This window comes from Dipteris shenzhenensis, chromosome 16 (genome assembly GCF_047967505.1).
Source record: "Dipteris shenzhenensis isolate YYH24624 ecotype China chromosome 16, Dip_SZ_1.0, whole genome shotgun sequence".
NCBI classification, from domain to species: Eukaryota; Viridiplantae; Streptophyta; class Polypodiopsida; order Gleicheniales; family Dipteridaceae; genus Dipteris; species Dipteris shenzhenensis.
In genome coordinates this window covers 51,645,009-51,666,535 of record NC_141611.1, presented here as the reverse complement: position 1 = coordinate 51,666,535, position 21,527 = coordinate 51,645,009, and the positions used below count along the sequence as shown (strand labels likewise).

The following is a 21,527-nucleotide window of genomic DNA, read 5'->3' as shown; positions in this document are numbered from 1 at the left end:
AAGTCCTCAACAAAGCATCCATCAGGATTAAATCTAACCTGCAGACCTTGCTCAACCATCTGGCCAACTGAAACCAGGTTCTTAGTGATTTTTGGAACATGAAGTACATCTGCTAAGTACTTCGTTTTGCCATCCTGCATAGCCAATGGCACTTTACCAACCTGCGTAATTGGGTGCGCAGTATCATCACCTGTTTCAACATAACCTGGCTTATCCAAATTTCTAACATCATGAAACCACTCACCATGACTGGTCATGTGGTTAGAGGCACCTGAATCAACATACCAAACATCATTGCAAGCTGCAGCATCTCCTGACATGGAGTTAACCATATGCTGCATCACAAAAAGGTGCTCATTTCTATCGTCACCATGCCCACTTGATGATGCATAGTTGCTTTGCTGCAACTTCCCACTTTTGATGTCATTCTGCTTTTTATAGCATGTATTCTCCTTGTGTCCAGGCTTTCCACAATAATAGCATTCTGTGCTGCTATTTACTTGCTGGTTCCTTTGCCATGAACCACGGCCTCTTTGGCTCCCCCTGCCTCTAGAACTACCACGTCCTCCTCCATAGGACTGGTTTTTCTGTTGTTGCTGTTGGTTCTGATTTCCTGCACGGCCACCAAAACGGCCTCTTCCTCTACCCCTGCCTCTACCTGTATTCGAGTAGAAAGCAGTCTCTTGAGAAGTTGAGGTGGCTGAACCACCATTCCTTTGCTCTTCACTCAGCAAGAGAGCAATAAGTTCCTGAAAATCAGGAAATGTTTCACGGACTCCAATGGATGTCCGAAACTGTGCATAATCTTTCCCAAGACCATTCAAGGTCACGGACACTAAGTCCTCATCATCAACAGGTGCTCCAATGGAGGCAAGAGAATCTGCAAGGCCTTTCACCTTCAAGGAATACTCATTTATATTCAGATTTTTCCTTTGCACGTTGTGCAACTCCTGCTTTAGCTGCATCTTTCGTGCTTTGGTATTTGTGCTATACAGCTTCACCAATGTATCCCATGCCTCCTTAGGCGTCTCTACATCCTGTATATGCACAATCATAGAATCTGAAATGCTAACAGACAGCCAATACAAGCATTTTCTGGCTTTTTCATGCCATTCTTTATAGGCCTTCAATTCAGCAGGAGTGGGAGCAGCACCCAAAACTGGTTCTGCAGTTTCACCACTGATGTACTCCCAAACTCCCTTTCCCATGAGGAAGTTTGTCATCCTGAACTTCCATGCTTGGAAGTTGTTCTTGTCAAGCTTCTCATTGACAATGGTAGACAGATTCTCAGACATTTTACAAATCACGAATTGCAACAGCAACCTGTAAACACAGCAAATGCCTCACAAGGGCAGATAGCAAAACTTCTGCAAAAAGCCTCACAGGGGCAGATCTGCAACACTGACGAAAGTGGTATTTCACCACACAGTCACTTCCTAGTGACGATTTTGCATCAACAAGCAACAGGCATGAGTCTGCAACTCCCAATATCTCTGCACACAGGCATACGATGCAATTTCTGTGGCACCTTTCCACCGACTAGCCGCGCAGTGGTCGCACAGCGAAAAACAGGGCCTTTTTCTGAGTGCCTGCGAAGAACTTCCGCCTTCAAAACGGGCCCCGAAATGGCCTCAAATCAAAAAAATAAAGTCACCAAGGGCCTCGCCCTCTCCCACAGCATATACTGCGCTCTCGCCACACCGCGAAGGGCCTCTCAATCTGAAACAGTGCACTCCTGCACTTCTGGTTGTGCTACCTGCAGAGATTTGCTCCCAAACTCGAAATAGGAAAGCAACACTGGTCCTCTTACCAGGACACCACAAACTTGGCTTGCTTTCTTGAGCTCCTTACCACGAACAAGGCTCTGATACCATGTAAAGAATAAGGGAGAGAGATAGGAGACTCAAGTGCAGCTTTCTTCACAACACACAAAAGAGAGAGGACACAAGGTTGGAGGGTGAAGCCTTTCTTCACTTTTGCACACAACAACAATACAATAGAAGAGGGAAATACCCTATATGTCAAAACCTAGAATACGTGGTTCATATGTGAACCCAAACCAAAAACATACGTGGTAGTCTAACTACACCACGAGTACAACTAACATAGGCGGTGACATAAATGATAGTCATCCAGGAGATATATCGGGGGTAGAGCTTGATATCTCAACAGCACTCTCACACCTACTCAATGATTAGCTCCAAGCACTTAAAGACTTGTTTCTGCAATATAAGGATGTGTTTGCATGGAGTTATACAGACCTACATGGAGTGCCACATGCAGTTTGTCAGCATCGAATACCTTTGGTCCCAGCTGCCAAGCCCATTTGACAACAACAGTATCGAATGCATCTATACAAAAAATCACAGCTAGACTAGACAAGTTTATTGAGGCAGGGATTGTTTATGCCATTGATAAGACTGATTATCTATTCTCAATAGTTGTGGTGCTAAAGAAAAATGGCAAGATTCGAGTTTGTGCTGATTACCGAAAGCTTAATATCCAAATGTTGCTATTTACAAATGGGATCCCAGATCAGGTTGTAGGACATGAGATGTACTCATTTATGGATGGCTACAGTGGCTATAGTTGGATATTCATTGCCCTCGAAGGTCAATAAAAAATAGCTTACAGAATGGGGTGCTTACGCCACCAAAGTCATGCCTTTTTGGTTGTGAAATGCACCTTCCACCTTTCAGAGGTTCATGGTTGATACTTTATGAGATTATCTCATCGAGTTCATTGCCATTTAAATGGATTATTTTTGCATGTACTTGGAAGCCACCAAGCCTCTCATGTACTTGGGCAAAATCTTTGACAGATGTAGACAAGCAAGCATATCTCTCAACCCGACCAAAAGTATTTTTTGGTGTGCATGTTGGCATATTGCTTGGCCATGTTATTTTTAAAGAAGATATTCACACCAAGCCAAGTAAAATCAAAGCCAGCGAGAAAATGCCTAAACCCAAGAAACTCACTCAACTTAGGTCATTTGTGGGCTTCATCAGTTTTTTATATAAGGTTTATCAAAGATTTTGCAAAAATTGCCAGCCCATTGCATGAGTTAAAGAAGGATATCAAGTTTCAGTGGACCGAGGAGTTAGCTAAATCTTTCCATGACTTGACGAAGTCGGCCGTGGAGACACACATTCTCCGTCAACCTATGTGGGATGTCATTTTTCATGTCCATGTAGATGCATCTCATTATGCCATTGGGATTATCTTGGCTTAGCCAGAAGGTAAAATGGATTACCCAGTTTACTATGCAAGTAGACTAATGACCCAAGCCAAGTGCAATTATACCGAATTTGCTCATGCATCCCCTAGCATACTCCCATTCTTCCATTGTGATATGTATCCCCTCGTCTTTCTCTATTGGAAATCAATTTATCTTCTATGTGGACCACCAAGCATTGTTGCATTTGATCAACAACACGGTCATTGAAGGTTGTCTAGAGCGATAGATGCTTTTACTTCAAGAATTCAATTTTAAAATCATTCACAAACCGGGGAAAATCCATGCTGGGGTAGATTGTTTGTCTCAGTTGCCTGCCTCAGAGGAAAATTAAGGTGTCTCAACTACCTGACGCATAGTTTTTTGCTCTTGGCATTATGGATACCGAATATCATGACTTGATGCAATACCTATCTCAAGGGACCTATCCTGAGCACATGCCTCGAGATAATTGCAAGCAATTGGATTTGAAAACCTAGCAGTATAGCCTAATTGGTGGAACCATTTGTACTGCTAAGGAGTAGATGGTATACTCCACAAATGGGTTTTGCCACATCAATGAGAAGTTCTTCTCACTGAAGCCCACACGTGGCCTATCGGTGATCACTTTGGTGGAGAGTTAATTGCTTGGAAGTTGCTACAAGATGGGTTATGGTGGCAAACCCTATTGAAAGATGCTCATGCTTGGTGTTCCAGGTGTGATGTGTGCCATTGAATAGGCCGATTGCTTCCTATTTTCTCTGTGCCAACATGGACTTAGGTAGAGCAGAATGTGTGTGTAGAGTAGCAGCAAAGCTCCGCTTGTACTTGCATAAGGTTAGAAATAATCCCTCTTAGAAATCCAACTTGCATGTTCTACATGCAAGTTCTACATACGAGTTCTACATGCAAGTTCTACATGCGAGTTCTACATGCAACTCCTACATGCAACTCCTACATGCGAGTTCTACATACAACTCCTACATGCGAGTTCTACATGCAACTCCTACATGCGAGTTCTACATGCAACTCCTACATGCAACTTCTATATGCAGGTTCTACATGTAGAGAGAGAATGTGTTACAATTCCTACATGTAGAGAGAGAAGCTCTCCAACTTGTATAAATACGCCATAATGGAATGATGCCCACACTCTTTGGGGCATTGTGTTGAGTTCTACTTTGGCATTCCAAGCAATTGTCTCAAGTGTCCATGCTTCCTTGCACTCCACGTCCAACAGCATGCCCTAACCTTGCAACTCCTCCTCCCGTCTCCTCCAACGTTGCAACCCATCCTCTCCCTCTCCTCCTCCCTCCTCCTCCTCCCTTCTCCTCCTGCCTCTTCCTCCTCCTCCTCCCTCCTCCTCCTCCTCCTCCTCCCGCCTCTCTCTTCTTTCCCCCATGCTCTTACACCTTCTTTCTCTCCCACTCCTATGCTCCCCCTAAACCCTTAGTTCCTCAGCCCTTAACATGATTTATGAGGGAGATGAGTTCTCCCCCATGTACTCTACCCTGAACCTTGGATCCCCCTTCTAACCCTAGAATCTAACCCTGGAACCTCTTCTAAACTCTGGAACCTCTCTCTAAACCGTGGAATCTCCTTCTAGCCCTTGAACCTCCTTCTAAACCTTGGAACCTCCTTCTAACCCTTGAACTTCTTCTAAACTCTCAAACCTCCTTCTAAACCTTGGAACCTCCTTCTAACCCTTAAACTCCTCCTAAACCCTGCAACCCCTAATGAAGACGAAGGCCTTCATTACCTCAACCATGATGATACACGTTCCTTTTACACATGCATGCCCTATGTTTGCTTACCACACTTAAGCCTACGTCTCTCACCGGAACACGACTCAAGGTCCTAAGCTACATGTGTACTACAAACGACAACCCCAATATATCTATAGGTGACAAAAAGCCTCGGAACCCTGCATACTGAGAATACCCTGCTCTTCCTATGGAAGCCGTAGGAAAGAGCCAACATTTGGCACCACTGTCGGGGAGACTAGCGTCTCAAGTAACGAGTAAACATACATAGGTATGTGTAAAAAAAACAAACTACTTTGATGCATGCGCTCCAAAAAGGAAAAATAATCGATTTTTTGAGCTCTACACGCCTGTCAACTTAGATTTTCTATATGCAATTAGACACTGCCAGATTTGAAAGTATCTTCAACTGGTAAGACCTTTGCAATGGCAATACACACCCCAACTGTTGAGAAGTTCATCAGGGAAGGATTTCACACCTGGTCTACACAAATGAGGTATCTCTTGATGCATCAAAAGATTTGGAAGACTGTAAAGGAAGACATACCCATTGCACAAAATGATGCCTGAAAGGAAAAAGACAAAGTAGCACTATCACTCATTGGTTTGCACGTGGGTCCAAACATAATTCATCATATAGACTCCAAGGATCATTGCATGGGATGAGTTGAACACAGTGTTTGGTGCAAAAGCAAAAAACCAAGAAATTCATCTTAAGATTGAATTCTATGGTCTGCACATGAGCTTCAATGAATCCATGGCACAATTTGTCAACAAAATCAAAAGCATTATGACCCAACTAGAAGGCATAAATGTAAAAGTAGGGGAAAAAGATGCACTTGCAATTCTCCTTAAAAGCATGCCTGCAGAGTACAGTGCACTGACAACAACTTTGAAGAATTTACCAGATCCAAAGTTTGAGTAATGTGTATCCTCTCTTCTTGAAAAAGAAAGAGAGTTGAAGGCATCAACATCGACATCAACATCTACATCAACATGCAATGGCTATAATGAAGAACAAGCATTGTTCAGTAAAACATCAACAAAGTGCTACCATTGCGGAAGGATGGGTCACTATCAAAGTGACTGTAGACTGAAGAACAAACAAAAGTGTCACCATTGCAAGAAGCTAGGACACAAGGAAGAAGATTGCAAATTGAAGAACCAGCAAGTCAACTACATGGAGTCATCATCAAGCCACGAGCAGAATGACAAGAACAACATGTATTGAGAGGCAACATCCTTGCCACCTTCAGCCCATATGTTTGTAAATCAAATCTGACCACCTGAGAGTAGACATGTAAGCACCCAAGGGAGGATTTGATCTTATAACTCACATCTGACCACCTTGCAGTAGCCAATGGATCATGGCATCAAGGGGAGGTGTTTAGATATGGTGCCATGAGCACATAATTAGAGGCTAAGGAATGGTATAGGAATGTATTAAAGTAGCCACCCTAGGATGTGGACTACATGATGTGGAGATGTGGATCAAGGATATCCACAAGGAGAAATGTGGATGAGAGGATCCCACATGGTTTAACTATTCTGAAGGCTCTCTCTATATAAGAAGTCTATCATGTATTGTTGATTACACATTGCAATAGATTGAGTGTTTACTACCCTATGTCTCACTTGTGGTGCTTTGATCCTCCTTGATCCCTCACTTTGTCTCTTCTCTAGGGTCAAAATGCTTTGCAAGTGGCTGTACGGGTCTCCATAATCTACTCCCTTGAACTTTTGAAAGTTTACCTTGATTGGTGTAGTGATCTTTGGTTTTATGACCACTAGTTCTAGTTCTGGTTCCTCCATCGTCTCTTCATCTTCCTCATATTATTAATTAGGTGGACCTCTGTGTCGACAATGGCAAGTGTGAACAAACAAGCCTTTGGGTTGAACTCACCTTCCACCCACTTGTATTTCTAAGCATGATTGGACTTAGTCCTCGTGGTGGTCTTCTGGCTTGATCACAATGAGAAGGCACATAGACTTGGTGCTCATTGCCAAATCCTTGTATAGCAAGAATTAAAGTCCTTTACTTGGGTATTGCACCCTAGGATGGTTCTCGGTTTGCCCTATCATCTCGGCCACAACCCGCTTCCTGGTCCGCCTCCTGGTTGAAAGCCCAACTCTTGCCGTGGTTACATTCTTGTTCTGTCCCTTAGATTACCCAATGCCCAGTGCTTGGTGATCAGTGTGTGCACAGTGCCTTGTTGGAAGATGCCTTCTCTTACACTCCAAAGGTAGCCTATAATAAGCACTCCTACTCAGTGCTTGGTTGAGAACGGCATCGTGAACTAATAGTGTATGTGTTGTGTGGGTGAAAACTGTATGAAGACGAGTGAAATGAGTAAACAACACAATTATACTAAATAGAACAACCAATTTACAAGGAGGCTTGTATGAATCAAAGGGCCGATCCAAACAGCCAGAGGCAGACCACTCACTCACAATAGGACACAAGACTCACCGGCAGGACTCAAGACTCACTCACAATAGGACTCAAGACTCACTAGGACTTGCAACTGGTACAAGACACATAGAACGAGCCATTAAAGGCTAGTTCCCATTCTACCAAGTGGTTCTAGCAACCAACCTATTTAGATCCTAGCCGAGAATCTTTCTAGACTACTAACTCTACTTGGGCCAAACGTTGGCAACCTACTACTTGTCCTTGCTACTCGGAGACCCGCTGCATGGTGCTTAGTTGTTTGATGGGCCAACCAAGGTGTGCAGTTGCCTAGCACTTAGGTCTGGTTCCATGTATGCATGCATGTATTGTGTGTGTGTGCGTGTGCATGTGTGTGTTTGTGTGTGTGTGCATGCATGCGTGCGTGCGTGTGTAGAGAGAGAGAGAGAGAGAGAGAGAGAGAGAGAGAGAGAGAATCCACTTCAATGATGCGCAGATCTCTTATTCTCATAGCTAGAGCCTTGGATATTATTTTATATGACATTGTAGTTCACCTCCAGTCACCCACAAGAAACCTCATTAGGACTTAGGAAAGAGATTGACCAAGACAACATTCACATCCTCTGAGAGTGCTCCTCTACTCACATAAATATTGGCCATTTCCATGAAATCAAGCTTCAGAGTATCCCAAAAGGCCACAAAAAATTATGTCATGAACTCATGAGGACTAGGTGACTTATATTTCTCCATACAAGACATAGCCTCCCAAAGTTCACTTTGTGAGAAGGGCCTAGCCAACAAACACTGCTAACTTTTGACACTATGCACTCCACACACATAAGAACTATCCTCAAATTGCCCTACTAGCTTTAATATTGAACACCTGACACACCCACAATTCCACTGATTGGCTTGGGAGTGTGTAGAGCCTTTCATGTCACTTGAAGCATCACGTACTAGTCTTACATCAATGGAGGGACTCTCTTGAGGGTCATGCATCTTGTCACCTCTTGCAAGAGTATTCTGTTGTCTCGAGGGGCACTTTCGAGCAAAATGACTCATATCCCTCCAAATGTAGAAGCATGATCTCCACCAAGTCTAGAATATCTCGACTCCAATCCCACAAGATTCATGCATGCTTTCAACCAAACTCAGCTCTACCCGGAGGGATATGTAAAATCTTTCCGAGTGAAGATGCCACTCTTTCCCAACCAAGAAGGAAGTTGGAGAAGTCGACCCATATCAGACATTGCTGCAAAATAAACTCATCAATACTAAAAGAGAGACACTAGGAATAGGCAAGACCGCACCACACACAAAAAAAGCCCTACAAACCAACTTATTTTTTATAGCACATCAAAGAAGAAAGAACCCCATCCCCATAAAAACTTAGTAGAGCAATTTCCACTCATGGGAATATCACATTCATACACCAAAAAGTGTCACAACTCGACCATCGAAGGAACCCGCCCTGTTAAAAAACAAATACATACGTCCTTTGGAAAGCTTTTTAAGTTCTGTTTTGACAACATCAAGGGGAATTTCACACACAACTGGATGCTTCTTGCCAGCATTGAGCCACCCTTTGTGATCTACCTCTTTATTTATCCAAGCCACTTCCGCATGCAACATCCTTATAGCCTCCTCATCACGCAAGGGGGAGAAGCATTGTTGTCCCGAGTGGAAGACCAAAATGGCATTCATGGGGCTGAGTGAAAATGACCATAAGGTTGGAAGACAAATCTCATCCCTTGGAGCTTCCATGTCAAGGCTTAAGCATATGAGGGCATCTCATGTCCCTCAACAAGATTTCCATCAGCAATCACCTCTGCATCCATGACACATTCCCCCACCCTCAGAACCCCCACTCATTGTGGCCATCAACTGAACCTCGAGAGACTTGCCAGAGACCTCTTTGCCATGGCACCGTCTGGCACATTGAACAAAGGCTACAAACCGATCATCCCTAATGACACATCCACCATGCACAGATCCCAGTGCATGTTCCATCCTCGGTAACTTTCTCTAAATCTTTCCATTCTTTTTTTGAACATTTGGGAAAGAGATGCCCTCCATGTGAAACCAAAAATAAAAGGCTCTTAGACATAGTCTTAAAAGGTTAACCTATGCTTAGAATAAATTAAGCTATGCACAACATAGGTTAATTAGCCTCCATGGGCCAAAACAAATAGGGAGGACATGATGGCTCAATTTTATTCCTCATATATATTTTCATCCATGGAGGCTAATTAACATATGTTTGTGCATAGCTTAATTTATTCTAAGCATATGTTAACCTTTTAATACTATGTCTAAAAGGATTTTATTTTTTATTTTGAAATTGACATGGGGGGCACATTGAATGTGTGCATCAACTCGCGGAAGAGGTATTTTTCTTCCCCAACAGCTGAGGTCCCCTGATATCATCTAGCTCTTTTGTGGAGAAGAGCTCAATTTTCCTCGGTCCACATCTCTTTAGTGGTACCAGTTGGTGACATGGATTCGAGTCACCTTGTGCCACGCTCTCCAACTAGGGGAGAAGGGTATGCATATTTTCCCCAAAGGCTCAATTGAACCCTTGATCTTTTATTTCCCACACATGAGCCCTACCTTTAAGCTGTAAAGTTTTATAAGATGCCTATTTAATATTAGAAACAATCCCTATGAAAGCCTTCCCTATTTCCTTTAATAATCCATCTCCCCTTAGCTTAATTATGTGCTTGCCCTCTTTCTTTTCACCCCTCTTCCTTTTCTTCGCAAGTATTAGTCCCTTGATTAATTGAATTTGATTTTTTTTAAAATTATAAAGCATCGTACTTGGATGAAGGGGTTGATTAGACCCAATAAAAGACCAAATAAAGAGAGAGAAGGCAATTGATATACAATAAATACCCACAGGTTGATCAAAGTTTAAGTGAAGTTGGTTCATCTCTCTAGGTATCTATTTTTGTTGTTGTGTGGCATAGGCCAAGGGCATGTGCCCATTGTTAGTTGGCGAGTTTTTGTTTTTGTTTTTTCTTTTAATACAAGTTGGCATGCAAGTTGAAGAAAACAAATAGAAGAGTGGACAAAGTGCATGTGGGCACTACCTCCTAGTATAGTGGTAAAACAAATGCTTTTGGATATTGAAGAGAAAGCAAACGATTTTAAAAGCGTGTTGGGCTATTAAAAGGCAATTTTTGTAAGATGATCTCCATAAAATGGCAACTTGAAACATACTAACTCAATTAACTTTTTAAAAATTACACTTGGAAAGGAGGTCCAGTGTCCACTATAACATTACCTTGTCAGCACTACCTCCAACAAGGTAGTGCTAAAAACGAAGGGCTTACAAAACCAGGTGATATTGTAGTAGAGGATGATGGGAGTGAGGCGCCGAGCTCCTTCACTTTTATCAATGACCTTTTTAAAAGGCATGTGGACAAGGGGCTTATGAGAATGATTCCTTATTTTTTGAGAAAATGGCATGTGTAGCATAGGCCAAGGGCATGTGCCCATTGTTAGTTAGCGAGTTTTTGTTTTTGTTTTTTCTTTTAATACAAGTTGGCACACAAGTTGAAGAAAACAAAAAAAAGAGTGGACAAAGTGCATGTGGGCACTACCTCCTAGTATAGTGGTAAAACAAGTGCTTTTGGATATAGAAGAGAAAGCAAACAATTCTAAAAGCGTGTTGGGCTATTAAAAGGCAATTTTTGTAAGATGATCTCCATAAAATGGCAACTTGAAACATACTAACTCAATTAACTTTTTAAAATTTACACTTGGAAAGGAGGTCCAATGTCCACTATGACATTACCTTGTCAGCACTACCTCCAACAAGGTAGTGCTAAAAACGAAGGGCTTACAAAACTAGGTGATATTGTAGTAGATGATGATGGGAGTGAGGCACCGAGCTCCTTCACTTTTATCAATGACCTTTTTAAAAGGCATGTGGACAAGGGGCTTATGAGAATGATTCCTTATTTTTTGAGAAAATGGCATGACAATGAGAGCCCAAACTTTAAGTTCATCCCAGTGTGTAAGTTATAGACTTGAGCACTCTGGGCAGCACTGCCAAAGGGCACCTGCCAATGTCCAGCCCACTGTCTAAGATGCACAATCTTGTTGATGTCAGGCCCACGGCCCAGATGCATTCAATGCACCATGGGTGGTAGATTGTCTGCCCATGTCAAGCCCAAGACCGAGATGCACAGTCTTGCCCATGTCAAGCCCATGCCCGAGATGCATTCAATGCACCATGGGCAGTAGATTGAGTGCGCATGTCAAGCTCACGGCTGAGATGCACAATCTTGCGCATGTGAGTGGAGACCGAGAGATGCATGCAAGACACAATAAAGGGAATATTTCATTTCATTCTATGGGTGGTGTGTTTGATAGAGTCTTGTTGTGGTTGTGAATTGCGAAGTGGATGGAGGGGAGCAACAAAGCTTGCATGTTTTGATACATGGCAAGATGCATACAGAATTTCAAATCTCATTTTTGGTGGACGACCCTAACAATTGGTCAGCAGCCTACAAAAGAAATTCGGTTACTGTTGAATAATTGAATCTGGTATCAACTTCTGCTGATCATCAACTAGGTATGTAGGAGAACACGGCAATAGGAAACTCTGAGGCTTTGTAGGAACGTCGAAGATGCCAAAATCATGCCCTTCCACCAAGGGCAAACATCCTCCCACAAAACTTTTAGGTTTTGTGTGCTTTGTAATATCTGTAGACAATCACCCGAGCACATCTAGGTGTGTCTATCTCACCATAGTACCCCCACACCCTTTGACATGATCAACTTGCCAACCTCGTGGGTTGCTTAAGCAATGGCCTACAGTTAGTGCCTTCGTTGGAGAAACTGAGAAGGCAGTACCAGTGTTTGCCTCTACCTCAGCACCTTTTGAAAGTGAGACCAAAATTCTGAAGGTCGCCAAACATGCAGCTTGTCCTAGATCAGGATCCTTCTTAAAAATGGAAGACGGGTTGACAACAGAAGGAGAATATGAGATGAGAATGGATTTTCTTTCATACACTGCATAAACTTTGCTTACTGTAGTGCCTTGTGACTCGGTTCTATCTACACATGTCTTCTCAAATTCACTAAACACCGCCAGTAAGCTATTGGTGCGCATAATGGAAGGGGGGAACTTGTGCAGGAAGCTCATTCTTCCTGTGGGGCGAATCCGCTTGATCCATTCCTTGCATATACTCCACGTCGGAGAGGGAGGCAGGAAGCATGAGCTTACTGGGGGGAGAATCAGCTTTCGGGGGAGAATTGGCTTTGTCCATGGAGGAGAGGGAGAGGGAGGCACCTTTCATGTGTTGCACAGTAGCAAGCAGCAGGGAAATTGCATGCTGCTTGCTTTCCCTGCTTGCTTGGAAGGGCATGATTTTGGCATCTTCGACGTTCCTACAAAGCCTCAGAGTTTCCTGCTGCCGTGTTCTCCTACATACCGAGTTGATGATCAGCAGAAGTTCATAGCAATATTCAATTATTCAGCAGTAACTGAATTTCTTCTGCAGGCTGCTGAGCAACTGTTAGGGTCGTCCACCAAAAATGAGATTTGGAATTCTGTATGAGGTCTTAAGTGAAGAAGCGAAAATAGCCAATTTTTATTTTAAAAAATTCTCCAATTTTTATTGCTATTGTAGCCCCCATATCTCTCTCTCTTTCTTTGTCTATAAATTCATCATCTTGGCCCTCTTCGCTACTTGACGAGTGATTTGTAATCAGTCACCTTGTTGTTGATGGGGGCTGGGAAGTGATGGAGGGGGGGAGCAACAAAGCTCACTTTGTGTTGGTGCATGGAGCTTGTCACGGTGCGTGGTGCTGGTTCAAGATCCTCGACCTTCTGCACAACAAAGGCCACCTCGCCACCGCCATCGATCTTACCAGTTCCGGCATTCATCCCGCCGATCCCAATTCTGTTACCTCCTTTCATGACTACAATCGCCCTTTGATCCACTTCCTCGCTTCCCTCCAGCCTCCCCAAAAGGTATCATCTGTGTAGATTGAAATTGCAATGATCGTCATATCCGTGACAGCTTCTCCATATATCCATCACCTCACCTTTTATGTAAGCAGGTGATTCTTGTAGGTCACAGCTTGGGTGGCCTTTCCATTACTTATGCTTCTGAGCTCTTCCCTGGTAAGTTTGCAGCCCTCGTCTATGTTGTGGCGGGGATTTTGCCCGCTGGACTCCCTTTCCAAGAACATTTTGCCAAGGTAAATCATTGACTTTGCATTCTTCCCTCTCTTCACTTCGCTTCTGAAGCACGAATTGCTTTGCAAGAAGAGTTACAGCTTTGCATCTTTCCGACTGCTCATGTGATCTCACCGTAAACAATAATTTGCCTCACTGCAGATCTTTGCCAACCTATCTTTAGAATTCTTCTATGGTAATGGTCCAGACAATGATCCCACATCTTTTGTATTTGTTCCGGAATCGCTCAAAGAAAATTTTTACAACACCTCTCCCTCTCAGGTGCCGCCGCCGCCGCCTCCCCCGCGCCTCGCGCCCAACCCACCTTGCGCTAATGTTTTTAAAGTTCATTTTCTTTCTCAGAGCACGAAACGCAAGCATGATCATGAGCTTAGTAGAATCACCCTCTAAACATAGTTGAATTCACTCTATCCGCAGGACTGTGTGTTAGCGTCGATGTTAATGCGACCAAATCCAGTAGCTGCGCAACTTGCGCCAGAATTCAATATCACAGAGGAGGGACATGGAAACGTCCCCAAGGTTTACATCAAGACTTCACGAGATAATGCATTTCCCATCTTATTACAAGAAGGCATCATCGAGAAAAATAAGCTAGACATGGTATTCACTATTGATTGTGATCACAGTCCATTCTTTTCAGCAGCAGAGGAGCTACAAGGGTGCTTACTTGAAGTTGAAGCCAGGTATGGCTCAAAGGAATGCTAAAAGTTGCATCTTTCTAGCTGAGAAGAATGCTACGATCGCTTACTGTGCATGTTCTGCGGCATTCTGCCTGTGGAAGTTATGCTTTACAGGCTTTTTTTAAAGCTCAGACGTAAAGCTGCCACGAGCTCATGTGTGTGGATATGTATGCATGTATGAAGGCATATATATATATATATGTATTTCATGGGTAATATAGCTGATGTATACCACTCATTTGTCAATTGCATTGGTGGAGACATGTCTATCGATGATCTTACATGAAACATTAATCATGTTCTTTTTGAAAGCGTCCTATTTTGATCATATTGGATACTTTAGAGGTAGTTCCGAGTTGGGTGAGACGTGCATGGTTTTGATCTACAGTCTGATACTTCCCTTTATAGCTCATAAAGTCTGTTGGGCAAGTTGGGAAAGGAGCTTAGGAGTCATTGAGACTGGTTAATAAAGTCTGGATGCTTCATTTTCCCTCTCATTGATTTCAAGTTAGAGCAGCTTTTTGAGAAGCCAACATATGTATCTATGGTAGATTGAACAATTTTGATCCTGATCAATCCCAGCTGATCCTACAGGTAGCGAGGATATAATCTATGGTAGCTTGACCAATTCTGATCCTGATCAGTCCCAGGCTGATCCTACAGGTAGCGAGGATACAATACATTTAAGAAGCACAAGGCAACATCATTGACATTGTATAATGCACGATTTTCAGATCCTCAATGTGCAAAGACGAAGGGCTTATGTTTCCAAAATGTACGGATGGTTAAAGGCCTCTAACACTACGACTAACTTAGGTGAGCAGGTAACATTCTAACTCTGGTGGGGGCTTGAAAATGAATGCTACTTATTGGTAAGATACTAGAATCTTATCAGTTTGATCTACATGGGCTCAAAGCCTTTGTGGTTTATGATACTGTTTTTTCCTTTGACATGGGCACCTCCACACAATATTGCTCAAGGCACTGGTTAAAGTTGGGTTGAAGGTACACTCCTTTAGATTATGAATATACAGTTGAATTAGCAAATAATACGAGATCTGGAGTTTTGATAAGGGATCTGAAAATCTGAAATTTACAGATTGAAATCCCAATGTGGCCTGCGAGGTTGAGAATACAAAGACCCAAGGTAGGTTTGTAGCAGCACATCTAACAACAAAGGCCATGCATAGGATCTAGAGCAGCATCATTTATATTTGGAATGTTGGGATTATCATGGTCACCTCCCCACCCATGAGCACCCATATGAGGAGGACATGGGGTAGGCGTCCTGAGAGAGATAAAGGTTGGACAGTGGCTGTCATGGCGGCAACATGGAAGGCTGTCACATGGGCAGTACCCATGCCCTACATTAAGGGCTGTCAAGGTGGCTGTGTACAGTCAGCCATGGGGCCATGACAAAGGCCACATGAGCTGGGACAGATCTGCATCAGAGACAGCAGCAACTGGGAGCAGAGAAGGCCTTGCAAGGGTTGGCAGAAATGTACAGCAGCAGGTCAGGGAAGTGCTGGAGCAGCTCGACCCAACTGGCAACTGCCACATGGCAGTGGCAGAATGGAGTAGCTTCAGTCGGCAATCTGTAGCAGTTCTGGTCAGCTGATTCTGGGGGCACTCGAGCCCTATGTAAATGGCCCATGGAGGGGCAGTTCAAGCAGCAGGGAGGTCCAGAGAACTCAGTGATAGATCCTCACAACAGGCTGTAGTTCCAGAAGCAAGGAGGTCAGGAATAAGGGAGACTTGTGCCTCACCACTTGCGTCTAGACGGAAGCAGTGAGGAGGTTAAGGATCAGGGTGCAAACAGTACCTCAACTTTGGCTGTCCACTGGAGCAGCTAGCAGGTCTGTTTGAAGGGCATCTACTCAGCCCACTGAAGTTCTAGGAGAGCACGCAGGCAGTGTCTTGGTGCCATGAGGAGGTAGAACAGTTTAGAGGTGCAATGGGTCCACAGCTAGGCAGTACCTTATCTGCTAGACGGTGGCACAGTCGCACACCTTTGTACAAGGTTTTGTCCATCTTTGGAGCAATACATATTTACTGTTTCTACTCTCATGTGCATGGTTCGGTAACGACCTGCATCTATGTATATTCACTTGTGTACACAATTTTCTGTGTGTGGTTTGTGGGCAAACATTTACACAATCTTCTGCTCTGCAGCAGTGTTGGCTACAGCAAGTCCATCACGCCATCTAGTTTGTTTACAGCAGGCAACCTAGGGTGAAGTTTGGCTTTCGTGAGCTCTCCTTCAACCACATGTCTTAATTATAGGCCTTGATTCGACTTTGATCTAAAGGCTTACAACACACCTGTCATGCGCACGGATTGGTATCTGACGTGTACTGGGTACACACGACTAGCTCAGGTAGCCTGGGGAGGCTTAGAGTTAGGCAGGCTTGATTCTCGGGTTGAGTGGCAAGGGTACGAACCAGTTAGAGGTCTTCGCTATTTTTGGCGCTTGGGGCCCGAGTCTATATAAGGGGCCCAGGGGTTCAGTTCTTAGTGAGCCGATGGGAGCAAGTTTCGTTCCCATGTGCTAGGTCTGATCCTGGATTAGTCGCGGACGCGCGCCTGCATCATAGCGTAGCCCAAGGCCCAGTACCAGATCCCAGGCTTCACAGCGCCACTTGGTGGTATGGGACACCAGGCTGGATAGGATCTGGTTGGGAGTTCGTGCCAGTAGCTCAGCTCGTGGCTCGGAGGGGACATCTCCTAATTCGGGATCACATCCCGTAGATGTCATGGTTGGGTGGTGAGCAGCCTGCTCAGTTTCTCACGTTGTGTGTGTTCTTGTGTTTGCTTGCAGATCAGAGGTTTCAGGAGTGCTGGGACGTGTCAGTTGGTATCAGAGCCAGCTCCTGAGGTAGGAACTTCTGTTCCAAGAATTTTGGACGATTTGTTCCTCCAGGTATGCCCTAATTTCGAAATTTGTGCTGCAAGTTTTTGTTTGGTTCATCGGTTATGGGAAGTGGTCAGAATTTAGGGAAAAGGTAGGAAGAAGAGAGTGAGGATGAATTCGAGATTGCTGAAGGTTTAGGTGAGAGAGGGTGTGAGATGTAGCTAGGAGAGAGTGGAGAGGATTGGAGGAGAGGCGTGAGAGGGGCTGTTGGGTAGGCGAAGGGTTGAGGGGAACCCTAGGGGATTCCGAGTTTTGGTCAAGGCTGCGCAGTGGGTTAGGTGACGCAAGTAGGTGCGCCAGGCTGGAGCGTGATTCGGCCAGGCAGGGGGGTGCGCCATAGGCTGGAGCAGGGTGCGGCCAGGCTGCTCGGGGAGGCTGATGCGAGAAAAAAGCACCACCCTCCAAGTTGGGAGGGTGGGGCGAGAAAAGCATCGACCCTCCAAGTTTGGGAGGGTGTGCATGCTAAAAAAAAAGCATCAACCCTCCAAGTTTGGGAGGGTGTGCATGCTAAAAAAAAAGCATCAACCCTCCAAGTTTGGGAGGGTGGGCTTTTCTAGAAAGCATAGCTTCCTAGAATAGCTGCACCATCTCCTTTATAGCCTGACGAAATCCCAAGCTCAGCCACAGCTTATGCTAGTGTGCGCAAGAAGATCCCTCTACACCTCTAGCAGATTTTCGTCACCTAGGTACGGTTCGCAGCAGATTACCGTACGGTACAGCCAGCAGCGGAACAAGCAGGGGGAGTCTCCGGGTTCACCTACTCGAGTTGATCGTCAGCTTTGTACCCCTTCTCTTCGGCCAGCTTCTCTTCTTTCGTCACCTCCTCTTGGGACAGTTTTTCTCTCTGCTCCACTCTCCTTCAAGCTTCGATTCCACCAGTCACTTCTCTCAGTTCACTACTCTTTTCAGATTAGATTTCAGACATGGCTGATTCTGTAAATCCTGAGTTTGCGATGGGTGACCAGGATTTGGACTACCCTGCGGAGGAAGACCAGGGTCTCTACGACGATCTGATTACGAAGAAAGCCTTCAGTGAATTCACCACTGCTCTTGATGGAAAGTTTGAGCAAGTTAATGCGAATTAAATGGGGTTGACACAGCAACTCCAAGGGATTCAGACTACCCTCACACTTCTGACTAGCACTGTTCAGGCACTCACGCATGTGGATGCCATGGCTTCAGTGTTAGGTCCGAACATCACTCCAGATTCTTTTCCCGGAGATCAGAAGTCTCGTACCAAGGAGGTTGTTGACACTTGGTTGCACAAGTGGCAAGTACACTTCCAGTTTCACCCGTACCCAAATGACAAGAAAATACAGCTTGCAGCCGGGTTCATGTCAGGAAAGGCTTTACTATGGTGGAAGGAACTCCAACCCAAGCCTGCAACATGGATAGATTTCGAAGGGGTCTTCAGGAAGGAGTTTCTGAAGAAGGAGGACGATTATGATATCGTAGGCAAGCTCAAAGCCCTCGATATGTCCAAGCTGAACTTGACTTTTGAGGTTTATCTTCAAAGGTTTCGGGATTTGCAGACCAGAGCTACAAAGATGGATCCAGTGACCTTGTTAGGTTTCTTTGTGGATGGTTTGCCGGACTCGTACAAGTTGCAGATCAAGAACAACAAGTGTACCACGTTGCAAGAGGCCATGAATTACGCGTGTATTTATGATGATACCATGGCCAGTGCAAAGGGAACCACAGTTTCCGACACGAGTGGGAAGAACAAATGGAAGTTCTTCCAGTCTACCACTGGTACCGGGGAGACGACGTCTATAGACAACGCCTCTAAGAAACACTTGACTCAGGCGAAGAATGGTCGTGCCCGTTTCCTTTGTATCTTGAAGCTTAAGAAGGAAGGACGTTGCTTCTTCTGCGAGGAGCGGGGCCACACTAAGAATGATTGTCCAAAGCGCAAGAATCAAAAGCAAGTGCTGGGACCGAAGCTCCAGGTGGGTCCGGGTACCAAAGCCAAGGGAGCGAACCAAGTTTCGATGACAGGTATTTCTGTAAATGTCATTACCTGCCCACTTTCTTGTAATTGCACTTTTAATACTTCGTTATTTGGTTCCCATGATCTTTTCCGAGTTTATGGAGAAGTTAGGGACCAAAGAGTTCACATTCTCTTTGACCCGGGTAGCTCTCACAACTTTGTTAATAACAAACTTGTGCAGAAGATGGGGCTGTCCACAATACCTAGCAATCACACCTATGAGGTGCAGCTTCCAGCTGGGAAGCAGTTTTGGGATCGCAAGATTGAAGCGCTTTCTATCCGGATTCAAGAATACACAGCGGCTCTTACGTGCTATGTTATGCACTTGGAGCATGTGAACTTGTTAATCGGAATAGAGTGGTTTAAAACCCACGATATTCGGATTGGATGGAAGGAACATACCCTTTCTTTTGTGGATAAGGACACCCAATTTTGTATTCAGTGTGATAATATTCCCTCTTCTCAGGGACCTATTGTATCTGCGATGCAGCTTCGGAATATATTAAACACTTCTCATTATGATGTCTATCAGTGTGTTTTGATTCTGCTTTCTTCATTTGTTGTCTCTGTAAATAACAAGAATGATTTAAGTGTGTTTGAACACCGTGAATTGAGAATGTTGTTAGACGGTTTCAAGGATGTATTCCCTGCTCAACTGCCGGAAGGTTTACCTCCAGAACGGGCAGTATATCATCGCATAGACTTAGTACCTAGGGCTCAACCTATTAGTGTACCACCATATAGGATGAGCTAGCTTGAGGAGGATGAGCTAGCTTCACAGCTACATGATTACCTGAATATGGGCTATATTCGCCCAAGTAAATCACCTTGGGGAGCACCTGTCCTCTTAAGGAAGAAGAAAGATTCTACATGGAGAATGTATATAGATTATAAACGATTGAATAAAGTGACAATTAAGAATCGATACCCTCTACCACGTTCCGATGATCTGATAGACCGTTTGGCCGGAGCAAAGTATTTCACTAAGATTGATTTGCGTACGGGTTATCACCAAATCCGTATCTATGCTAAACACATAGATAGAACCGCATTTCGAACTAGGTATGGCCACTACGAGTTTCTTGTATTACCTTTCGGTTTGACCAATGTTCCTGCCACCTTCCAACAAATGATGAACGATTTCTTCCGAGATTTTCGGGGCAAATTCGTTGTAGTGTTCTTAGATAACATCTTGGTATATAGCCAAACGCTTGAGGATCACTTAGGACACCTCCGGATTGTCTTAGTTATTCTAAGACAGCATAAGCTCTATGCCAAGATGAGTAAATGTGACTTCTTTATGAAGGAGATCATTTACTTAGGACACAAGATTTCTTCTGAAGGTATTAGTATTGATCTGGATCGTATCCAGAAGGTTCTAGAATGGCCTATCCCTCAGACTGTGAAACAACTTCGTTCTTTCCTAGGATTTACGGTATTTCTACGAAAGTCTGTGCGTGATTATTCACATATCACGGCACCCCTGACAAACATATTGAAAGGTCGTGGACGCAGGTCTACCCAGCCGATCTCTTGGAATGATGCATTGAACAAGGCTTTTGAAACCTTGAAGTTTTCTATCAAGGAAGCACCCGTTCTTGCATTACCCGATCCTACCCGGCCTTATGTTTTAGAGGCCGATGCAAGTGATTTTGCGATTGGGGCAGCTCTATTCCAAGAGGGCAGACCTGTAGCTTTCGAGAGTAAGAAGCTAGACGACACCCAATATCGTTGGCCCACACTAGAAAAGGAACTCTATGCTGTAGTGTATGTCCTTAAGGTTTGGAGACACTACTTGTATGGTTCGAAGTTTCTTGTATTGACTGATCATCAGTCAATTAAGTATGTGTGTGATGGGTCTGAATTGAGGGGATGGAAAGCTAGATGGGTAGAATTAATGCAAGATTTTGATTTTGAAATACGTTATTGAAAGGGTCCGTTGAATAGTGTGGCGGATGCCTTAAGTCGAGTCAAGTTTGTAAATGCTATGTCATTTACGGAAATATCCTCAGACCTATTTCAATCCTTGAGAGGGCTTTACGCAACTGATAGTCATTTCAGTTCTTATTGGCAGAAAGTCCAGGATGGGAGCTCCATGGTTGACCAGGACTCGGGGATTGTGCCACCTACGGTACAGGCGGCGGGAGGTCAGTGGATGATTAGGAACGGCTTGCTGTTCCGGAATGGAAAGATTTGTGTGCCAGATGTTCTGGAACTTAGATCCAAGATTCTCTGGGAGTGTCATGATGCTCCTAGTGCTGGACATCCGGATATACATCGGACTCTGTCTCTTGTGAAGCATACCTTTTATTGGCCTAAGATGCGTGCATTTATTGAAAACTATGTAG

At 44.2% G+C, this 21,527-nt stretch overlaps 1 protein-coding gene across 5 annotated transcripts; it reads left to right on the top strand.

Annotated features, from left to right (window-relative positions):
* The first annotated feature begins 13,097 nt into the window (after nt 1-13,097).
* Nucleotides 13,098-14,530, top strand: LOC147893105 (putative inactive methylesterase 20). 5 transcript variants are annotated; one of them, XM_087387268.1, is made up of 5 exons: nt 13,098-13,370; nt 13,460-13,600; nt 13,740-13,773; nt 14,016-14,117; nt 14,242-14,530. In XM_087387268.1, exons 1-5 carry the CDS (start codon nt 13,140-13,142, stop codon nt 14,301-14,303), a joined length of 570 nt encoding a protein of 189 aa, XP_087243394.1. In that variant the 5' UTR covers nt 13,098-13,139; the 3' UTR covers nt 14,304-14,530. The 5 variants fall into 5 exon arrangements, with proteins under 5 accessions (XP_087243394.1, XP_087243393.1, XP_087243392.1 ...); XM_087387267.1 differs by having other exon boundaries at nt 14,239-14,530; XM_087387266.1 differs by having other exon boundaries at nt 13,740-13,859; nt 14,242-14,523.
* Nucleotides 14,531-21,527: the final 6,997 nt, after the last annotated feature.

Excerpts from the sequence above, each read along its gene's own strand:
- LOC147893105 (XM_087387264.1), top strand. The coding sequence starts at position 13,140 with ATGGAGGGGGGGAGCAACAAAGCTCACTTTGTGTTGGTGCATGGAGCT. Across the intron at positions 13,601-13,739 it reads TCCAAGAACATTTTGCCAAG|ATCTTTGCCAACCTATCTTT; the intron begins GTAAATCATTGA and ends GCCTCACTGCAG. Across the intron at positions 13,860-14,015 it reads ACAACACCTCTCCCTCTCAG|GACTGTGTGTTAGCGTCGAT; the intron begins GTGCCGCCGCCG and ends CTCTATCCGCAG.